The sequence below is a fragment of the Tursiops truncatus genome, chromosome 14 (genome assembly GCF_011762595.2).
Source record: "Tursiops truncatus isolate mTurTru1 chromosome 14, mTurTru1.mat.Y, whole genome shotgun sequence".
NCBI lineage: Eukaryota > Metazoa > Chordata > Mammalia > Artiodactyla > Delphinidae > Tursiops > Tursiops truncatus.
This window is the reverse complement of record NC_047047.1, coordinates 11876201-11886296: the sequence shown is the minus strand read 5'-3', so window position 1 is coordinate 11886296 and position 10096 is coordinate 11876201. Positions and strand designations below refer to the sequence as shown.

Below are 10096 nucleotides of genomic sequence, written 5' to 3'. Positions count from 1 at the left end.
TTTAGTTTTGTTGCTCCTAGAATAAGAGTGGAATAAAAATTTGTGGAACGATGTTGGCGTCAAATGGACCAGATGTACATGTACAGCCTATGTGACCTTCAGCGGGTTACGTATGTCACTTCCTTTAGTCTAGTCTCTTTACCTGTCAAATGCAGGTAAGAATACTTGCCTTGCAGGGTCGCTGTGAGGGTGAAGATACACTGTTCTTAAATGTCCTGGCCCACAGTACATGTTGGACAGATGCTGAGTGGTTGTACAAGAGGAAGAGAACCAGTAGTCCACCCCTCTGAGCCCTGACACCACGGGCTCTCTGCTCTAGCTTGTTTGACTATAGATCCTCTACAAAATGGAGAGGGATTTGGGGCTCTGAGGATGAGTGTCAGTTTTAACTACAAACTGTCAGTGGAGGGCCAGCCCTATATTCCCAGCTGTAAACAGTCAACTCAACTCATCAGTTCCACAGTAACCTTAAACTCAGTACGTCCAGTCCAAGCTCACTGTCTTTCCATCACTGCTCCTGCTTGGTCCTCACACATCAACATTAGCAGACAACTAATGGTACCGGTCAGTTGGTTGGATGACTGATTCGTTGAGAAGTATCTGATAGAAAAATCGTGACCTGAACTAAAACTGAAATTGTAAGCAGCCCAAGACATTGTCCATGGACAGAGGAGGAGAGCTGGGTTCTGCCTGGAGTTTCTCGGTTGTTTCTAGAAGCTCTAGAGCAGAGGGGCCAGAGGAGAAGCCATGACCAGGCTTCCAAGAAGGACTCACCAAGTTATCCAGTCCCTTTGCATTGAATAGTGCACACAGAGACCCACTCACTCCCTGTGTCAGTTTCCTACAGCTGCTGTAACAAGTTACCACAAATGCAATAGCTTAGAACAACATAAATTTATTATTTTACAGTTCTGGGGGTCAGAAGTCTGAAATGGTTTTCACTGGGCTCAAGTCAAGTTGTTGGCATGGCTGTGCTCCTTCTGGAGGCTCTACGGGAGAACCCATTCCCTGCCCTTTTCCAGCTTCTAGGGACCACCTGCATTCCTTGGCTCACAGCCCCTTCCTCCATCTTCAAAGTAAGCGGTATAGCATCTTCCAGTCTCCCTCTGACTCTCAGCCTCCCGCCTCCCTCATAGGAGGACCCTGGTATTTGATTACCTTGGACCCACTGGGATACTACAGGATAGACCAGCCTTAATCACATTTGTGAAGTCCCTTCTGCCGTGTAAGGTAACATATTCACAGGTTCTGCGACCAGGATGTGGACATCTTTGGGGGGCATTATTATTCTGCCTCCCACAGACCCCGAGCAGAATGAGCTTGGTTTGGGGGCGCCAGGCCGGAACCCAGCTTCCTGCCTCTCTACCGACTCTGTTCACAGTAGAGCTCAGTGCAGGCTGAGGGCTCACTCTCCTTGGTGAGTCGTACAGGCTCTTGGGGCTCAGCTGAGCCACAGAGAAACCAGTCAGGTCAGGAAGCAGCCTCCAGCCTGAAGGCGGCTGTTGGATAAGATTGCTGATTGCGTGTCAGCCCTCGAGGCCTCTGGGGCTTGGCCAACAAGGGACCTGAGACAGTGGCTCTTTCCCCAGGGAATTGCCCTCTGAAGGTTCTGGAGGCAAGGGTCTGGCTGCTGGGTGCAGGGAAAGAGGGTGGAAACCTCAGCAGGAGGGATGTGTGGACCTGGCCAGAACCCACAGATGAGCACAGAGAAGCCAGAGCACCCTGGAGGCCAAGCCAGGTCTGCAAGGGCCCCCAAAACAGGGTGCGGTCTCTCACCTCCAGCTGCAGGGAAGGCCCCTCCCCTGTCTCCACACGTGCCAGGCAACGACTGCCTCCCTGGATCCCCAGGAAGACGGGGAAACTGGTGTGGCCCAGGCCTCTGTTGGGGAGTATGCAGATCATCTCTGGGATGGGGCGGGGGGAGGAGAAAAGAGAGCCAGGAGATGAGGGGACCCCAGATCACAAGCTCTTCAACAAGCTAAGACTCGAACAGGAAGGAGCTGGGCCAGGGCACAGCTGGCCGCACCCCTGCATGCACGCTGCAGGGTGAGCTGGGACTCCTACAGGGGTCCTGACCCTTCAGTAGGAAAGGGAGAGCTTGGGGTAGACGGAGCTTGGGTGAGTCCCAGGGCGTCGAGGCCCCAGATGCTCCTGCACGGCAGTTGTCTGCGGCGGGATCCCCCACCAGGAGGTGGCGGTCTCTCGTGCACAGAGCCTTCTGATCTGCGTCCTTAATTCTGAAACAGGAGGCAGTGCTGGTGGCCCGCCCCCTTCAGGCACCCCTGAGCCCCACGGCCCTCCCACCCCACACTCTGAAGGACAGCATGGAGAACTAGGGCCTCTTCTCCTTCTTCAGGTGAGAAGTAGGGGTGCTACTCCACCCAAGAGCATGTCCAGACCAGGTCAGGGGCTTCCCTGGTGGCGCAGTGCTTGAGAGTCCACCTGCCGATGCAGGGGACACGGGTTCGTGCCCCGGTCCGGGAAGATCCCACGTGCCGCGGAGCGGCTGCGCCCGTGAGCCATGGCCACTGAGCCTGCGCGTCCGGAGCCTGTGCTCCGCAACGAGAGAGGCCACAACAGTGAGAGGCCCGCATAACGCAAAAAACAAAACAAAACAAAGACCAGGTCAGCCTTAGGCGAAGGAAGTCCTCCCAGTCCACCTCTGTCTCTACCAAGCTTGGCCCCTGTCAGGCCCTCAGGGTGGTGACCGGAGCCTGCGTCTTCCCACTGAAGGGTAGAGTTTTCCTGACGCTCCAGCCCTTTTCCATGCCTCCCCTGAGAAATTTCCTAACGAGGTTCCGATGTCTCTGGGATGTGGTGAGACTTCTCCCAGATTTTCTGGGCCCACCCAATTTTTCATATGTTTATTCTCTTCAGTAAAGGGATTAATTGAGTATATAATAACGTGTGGTTTGTTTTTCAGATATTTTAAAGGCTTTTTATAGAAGAAAATCCACAAATGAGGGGGGAAAAATGTCCGATGTGATGGTAAGCATGCCAGCCTGGCCACCCTGCTCCGGTGAGTGTGTAAGGGCTGGGCTGGGCGGGGCGGGGCTATGGATGCCAAATACAGGTGGTCAGCAGGGAGCTGGCCCTGGGATTGCCTGTGGTTCTGACGATCAGCCTGGGAGGGTAAACGCATGCCAGGGAGGCTGAGAAGGAACCGTGGTGAGGCTGTGCAGCCTCAAAGCCACGCCCATGCTATTAGCCCATGGCTGGTTGGTTTCAGACATGGTCCTCAGCTGCTCTCAGGCCTGGGGAGCCCTCCTTATATTCAAGAGCAGAACCTGCTGGCCAACACCACACTTCCAGGAGATTCTTCTCTCTCAGTAACAGCTAATTATAATACCCTTAGCCAATGACTGTATGTGTTTAAAGCAGGTTCCCCTGTACAATAAAAACGAAGATCTGAAAAGAGCCTGGGTTTGCCAGCTGGCCTTCTCCCTCCAACCTGGACAACCAAGAACTGTGGATAACTTAGCTGTCAGCAATATTCTGTTCAGAGACCAGAACCCAGGCTAGATACCCCAGAGAGTTGACATCTGTTTTGTCATCTGCGTGGTCCATGCACTTGTGTCTTGTCTTCCCAGCTACGTTGTACCTTCCCAGAGGCCCTGACCAGCCCCCCATGTCTAGGGTAGGATGGGCCCATGGAGGAGCTGAGGAAATACATCCCAGGTGTCAATCCTATTTTATTTTTATCATGCCTTAACTCATTCCTCGAAGAGCTTGAGATAATTTACAACAAAAATCACAGACAATCAAGTGGTAAACTAAAAGTAAAGACTCAAATGTCAAGTGAGATAAAATGCAGGTAAGAGTTGGAAGCCCAGACTGGGAATAGAGGCCACAGAGGCTAACATACAAAGATGCTGTCACTGAGATTCAAAATTATCTCTGAGCTTTTAGAGAATGGAGGCCGGAGCAGCACAGAGAACCTGGAGTCTGAGTCCTGGCGTTGTGTGACATTAGGTACTTTCTAACCTCTTTGAGCCTCAGTTTCCAAATCTATAAAATGGGCTTAGTAATGCCCCCTTTGTAGATTTCTCAGGATGGAGGCAGGGCAGTAGAATGGCTGGCATCTTGCAGAAGTTCGGGAAAGAAAGCTTTTGTGATTATGATGATGATTAAGCTTAATTATGGGGCACTTGAGATTTCTGGGGTGAGAAGGAGACTGATTCAGCCCTCTTTCCTCTTCCTCTGTCATCTCCAGACACCCTGATTAGGAAAAGGAAGACTCCAGGAAGACTTACATGTAGTATTTTGCCATGGGGAGGGAGCACATTCCTGCAATCAGGGGTGACTGGTCCTTGCTGAGAGGGAAGGAAAAAAAGGGCCGTCAGAGGATGAATGGATAAAGAAGATGTGGCATATATACACGATGGAATATTACTCAGCCATAAAAAATAATGAAATAATGCCATTTGCAGCAACATGGATGGACCCAGAGATTATACTAAGTGAAGTAAGCCAGACGGAGAAAGACAAATATCATATAATATCACTTATATGTGGAATATTAAAAATTGTTAAAAGTGAACTTATTTACAAAACAGAAATAGACTCACAAACATGGAAAACAAACTTACGGTTACCAAAGGGGAAAGGAGGGGCATAAATTAGGAGTTTGGGATTAAGATACACACACTAATATATATAAAACAGATGGATAACCAACAAGGACCTACTGTATAGGACAGGGAACTATACTCAATATCTTGTAATAACCTATAATGGAAAAGAATCTAAAAAAGAATCCCTTTGTTGTACACCTGAAACTAACACAACATTGTAAGTCAACTATATTTCAATGAAATTTTTTTTAAAAAGAATGGCTGTAATTTAAAAAAAAGGGGGGGCTGTCAGAGAAAGAAGTGGGTGGAGCTAGGGAGCAGACATCCCAAGGAGCCAAATTACCCAATCACAGGGTGGAAAGTTCTCACTAGGTGCTTATCTACCAGAACCCACCAAGGGCTCCTCAGCCCAGCAAGATCCAGGCAGCTCTGAGTTTCCCTCACTTGGGGCCACCCGAGTCGAGCTGGCAGGGGTGTGAACTTGACTGTGCACTGGTGCCGCCGGTTCTGGGAAACAGGATGACAGGTTTCCCAAAGAGTTCAGCCAGGAGCCCTTCCTGGGGCTCAGACTGGGGTGGGGTGTGCTCTAGCCTCACAGTTTAAGGAAGAACCTGACTGACATCCTGTCCCACTCCCAGCCTGGCCTTAGAGTCACCACCTCCCCCTGCCTCCTCTGGACAGCGCTACTAGGAAGAACCTCCCGCCTGCAGCCAGGACGGGGTCTCTCTGCAGTTAGAGAGTGTCGTTCTGGGGACTGGATCGCTTTGCCAAGACTGTGATCTGTGAGAGACCATGCACACTCCCCTGTTCTGTTCCAGATGGAAAACAGCACAGGTTTGAGATACACAGACTTGCGTTTTTGCGGAGGAATGATCTAAAAACTGAAGCCAGCGTTCCTGTACAGACCCTAAACCACAGAGCTGGACATGTCTCCACTCACGCTCTGTCCCTAGAGCGTTTCCCTGAAATGACCACCTTCAGAAAGGCCATTCCAGAATCCAGCATGGAAAGAAACCCAGAGCCAATCAGGGCATGAGGGTGGTAGGACTTGGAGAATAGCCCAGAAAAGTAAAAGCAAGGATGGCTAGGGCTGATTCTCTCACCAAGGAAGAAGGGAAAGAGAAGAGAAAAGATAAGAAAGCAGAAAAGAAGAGGAAATAGGAGAAAGGTAGGAATGAGGAAGCAGGGCTCAGAGCAGGAGAGAGTGACACTGAGGGACATTTTGGGAAGCAGGTAAGGAGAAGCAGATTGATGCTGATGGGAGGACTTCCGGCCATCTCAGCATCCCTGAGCAACATGGCCTGGATCTTAGAAGAAGGACTTAGCCAAGGTGGCTTTTAGTACTGGATCTGCCACTTGATCACCTTGGACAAGTCATTTCCTAATCCTTGGCTTTGCAGTGAGAGTTTAAGGGTTGGTGAGAGCAAAGGATCGCAGGAGTACAAATTCTGGATGGATGTTGGTGATGTGAATCAGAGTCTTAAAGCATTCGATGTACTTTGTAATTTCATCTGTTGCCCTTATTCTATGGGAAAATAAGGAATTGCCCAAATGTTTAATAATAAAGATGTTCACGGCATCATTTTTTATAATAACAAGAAGCTGAAAATAATCTACCTGCACAATAATAGGTGACTGGTTAAAAAATTATGGTAAATAAGAAAGTATGTGTACATTAAAGACGATGTATAAAAACATTTTATGATATAAAAATGGTCAAAATACATTAAGTGAAAAGCACAGGTTATAAATAAAGTGTGCATTATGATTCCATTTAAATCTGCCCACATACATAGAAACAAAGATGTTCGACACTTTACAGCACTTCTCTATGGCTGACAAGATTATGGGTGATTTTTATTTATTTACTTTATCATTTCAACATTTTTCCTTATATGAAAATAAATTTCCTTTGTAGTATATGGTAAGTTTTAATTTTTTTTTTTAATGAAGCGTTCAATTACAGTCGTTGGCTTTCCAAAATGTGCCTGCCCATCGAATCACCTGGGGGACTCTTGAGAAGTACTATTCCCTGGACTGAAGGTTCTTGAATGACTCAGTGATCAACTGGTCTTGGGAACTTATACACTAGCTCAGTTCTTCTCACTCTCTAATAAACCTGTAAATCACCTGCAGCTCTTGTTAAAATACAGATTCTGATTGCCTAGGTCTGGGGTGGGACCTAAGACTGTGTTTCAAACATGCAACCAAATTACATTAATGTTGCTGGTCCCTGGACCACACTTTTAGTAACAAAGGACCAGATGATCCCCCAGCCCTGATAGGTCGACAGCAGCATGGCTTCCATGCACGCCCATGTGAGTGAGATGCTGTGCTCTCCCTTGGCCAGGCTACTGGGGCTTCTTTGGTTGGAGCAGCAGAAATATGGCCAGCCTAGCAGTTGCGCCAAGGGCTGGCCGGAGCAGACAAAGTGGAGGGTCCCTGTGTAAAGCTGGATAGGCAAGCTGATGACTCCCACTCTTGGTCCGTGTCAGCTCAAAGAGCTGGCAGAAATTCAGGACTGATCAAGTCCAGCTGGATCGCTGGGGTCCTGTTGTCCTGGTCCAGCCCCAAATTCCAGTGTCTCTCCTACAGACTCCCATATCAGGAACCCTTGCCTGGGGTCCTGGTATAGATTGTGATGAAGTGAGGATTGTGTAGGAGTGAGAAACTGACTTATAGTCCATCAGAGAGCCTGGGCTCCTGGTTTTGAGTGTTTGCCATGATCCCTCCCAGTGCACCACAAACTCCATTCCCCAAGCTTTCCCTTCCCTATTGTCCCCAAGTGACCTTTCACTGGACTTTGGTCTATACCCCTCTCTGGACCCCATCCTTGGCTGTCTCAGACCTCATCAATTCACCTATCCTGGGTCAAATACCACCACCAAATAGCCCTGGGCTTCCCCATGCTCTTTTGCACATCACACCTGTTCCAGCCTCTCCTTCATCCTCCTACACACTATCTCCATGGAATCTGTTCCCTCCAAGACAAATATTAACTTCTGTGGAGCCAAATCCGAAGATTTTTTTTTTGATTCCTCTGATCTTTGGCCATTGTCCCCCTGGGACCCCTTGATATTGATTCACACCTCTCCATTCTCTCCTTCTCAGATGCATTGTAGATTCTCCCTTTGTTTGGGGGTCACCCCTAAACCTGGAAGTCACCGGCCAAGGTCCTAAGCTCTTCTCTTTCATATCACATGAAGCTGCAATCCACCCATTTCCTCAGCTGCAAGATCATCTTTCTCTAATGCCTTCCAAGTCCAGACTGAACATCCTCCTTTATCTCCAACAGCCTACAGGACACCACCCTTTGGATATCCTGCCATCATACCCAACCAAATTCATCTAAGGTCAAATTCACCTTCTCCTCCCAGCTCATTCACCCCTCCTGATTTCATTTCTCTCACTGCCATAATCTTCCTCTAGACAGGTAGATTCAAATCCTGAGAACTGTTGACAATTTCTCCCACTTTTCCTGACCCTATGTCAGATTTATCAAGTCCCAATAAATAACTTCTATAAAATATAACTTTGTTTTCTTCATAACCATTGAAACCGCACCTGTATTTCTGGTTTCTCTACCTTCAATCCAGCCCAACCTATGTGAGGTTCCTGGACTTGTATTCTAAGTACTGCTTTCATCACATCCCCATCCAGCTCTAGAATCTACATTGGCTTTCCATTGTATGATATACTTATCTTAAGTGTATCTCGCTTCTCCGTGGACACTAAACCACCTCCCAGGCAATGAGACTTCTTTCTTATCTTCTCGGTAGGCATACTCAAAGTTATCTTTCGGGCTTCCCTGGTGGCGCAGTGGTTGAGAGTCTGCCTGCCGATGCAGGGGACACGGGTTCGTGCCCCGGTCCGGGAAGATCCCACATGCCGCGGAGCGGCTGGGCCCGTGAGCCATGGCCGCTGAGCCTGCGCGTCCGGAGCCTGTGCTCCGCAATGGGAGAGGCCACGACAGTGAAAGTTATCTTTCATTTCCCGACCTCATCATTGTCCATTCACATCTTTGACATTAAGGTCACTGGACATGGCATTATTATCTATAGGTTGAGTATCTAGTTCTGCCAAGTTAATTATCGGCTCAGAGAAACAGCTCAGACATACAAGTTCATGTCACTTACCCTCCAATCTTCAGTTTTCAGCATCTATAAAATCATGGAGTTAGAGGATGTGGTTATTAAGATTCTTTCAAGATCAAACAATCAATGATTCCGTGACTCAGAGTTTAAAGACTCTTTACTTTACCATTGCAAACGTACTCTGAAGTCTCATTAAATTTCAATGTGTTATTTATTGTTTTATGTATAGACACTTTTTCCCTTATAAAAAGTTAACAAGCTCTTGAAGCCACAAAGCATAGCTTGTAGCTCTCTCCATCTGCCCCAACTGAGACACACTGGTGCTCATGAGCAGGACATAGAAACACTCATCGCAGATTCGGACGGCAAGGTTGGTTCCAGACCTAACTCTGCTACCAATTTATTTTGTCACCTTGGAAAATTCCTTTATTCCCTAGGCCTCCAAATCCTTATCATTGGAATGAGGCGTTGGGCAAGGTCAATATTTTTCAAAACTATTTTAGGTTTCACGAGGAAATTTTAAACAGACACTAATGAAAGTTCAATGGATGAAGGACACCTGCTTTTGCAGAAGCAGAGAATGATGGTGACACCAGGACCCAGCTAGCATCGACTACTGAAGCAGGCACTGGGTGTGTATGTCAATCCCAATCTCCCAATTTATCCCTCCCCCCTTTCGCCCTTGGTAACTAAACACTCTACTATATATAAAATAGATAATAAGAACTTACTGATAGCACAGGGAACTCTACGTAATACTCTGTAATGACCTATATGGGAAAAGAATCTATAAAAGAGTGGATGTATACATCTAAAAAGATGTATATGTATAACTCACTTTGCTGTACAGCAGAAACTAACACAAAAACATAAATCAACTATATTTCAATAAAAATTACTTTAAATTTTTTAAAAATAAAACTAAAATAATGTACACTGCAAAAAAACCCAAAAAAACAAAAAGGCACTGGGGCATCTCTAAGGAACCTCAAGCTTCATAAAACATTGTTGAATACCACTGGCCTAGATGAGTTCTTCTGAAATTACTTTCTAAAACCGGTGGTCCTAAATATTTAAAAATCTTGACTTAACCTATACCTTCTCCTCAAATTCCTTCTATGTGACCCTAGACTTATTTAGCATCCCATGGTGATCTAGGTAGGGGATACCTTGCTAACTAGAGAGCTTGCCAGGAGGAGTTAAAAAGAGGGGGCGTATCAGAGCTATTGACAGAGGGAGAAGAAAACAGAGAAAGATAGAATATTGCCGGTCCACCACTGACCTGCAGATCCCAGGTGCCTGGAACCTCCAACTGATTTCTCCAGGGCATGTGCACTGAGTTTATATTGCCTGGTCAGGGTGGGTAAGCCTGTAGCAATCTTTATAATTGTCTGCAGGATGGGGAAGAAGGGCCTAGGGATTTCACAA

The 10096-nt window shown here is 47.3% G+C and overlaps 1 protein-coding gene and 1 long non-coding RNA gene across 2 annotated transcripts; both read right to left on the bottom strand.

Annotated features, from left to right (window-relative positions):
• Positions 1 to 879: 879 nt before the first annotated feature.
• Positions 880 to 2014, bottom strand: LOC101328728 (interleukin 1 family member 10). The gene is given in 1 exon segment (XM_019931036.3): positions 880 to 2014. A coding segment is annotated over 1 exon segment (540 nt). The 5' UTR covers positions 1903 to 2014; the 3' UTR covers positions 880 to 1362.
• A 1660-nt stretch (positions 2015 to 3674) lies between these two features.
• Positions 3675 to 10096, bottom strand: LOC109549286 (uncharacterized). Its single transcript, XR_002175519.2, has 2 exons — positions 8711 to 10096; positions 3675 to 4313 (listed from the first exon to the last, which is right to left on the bottom strand). It is a non-coding gene; the product is annotated as an uncharacterized lncRNA (long non-coding RNA).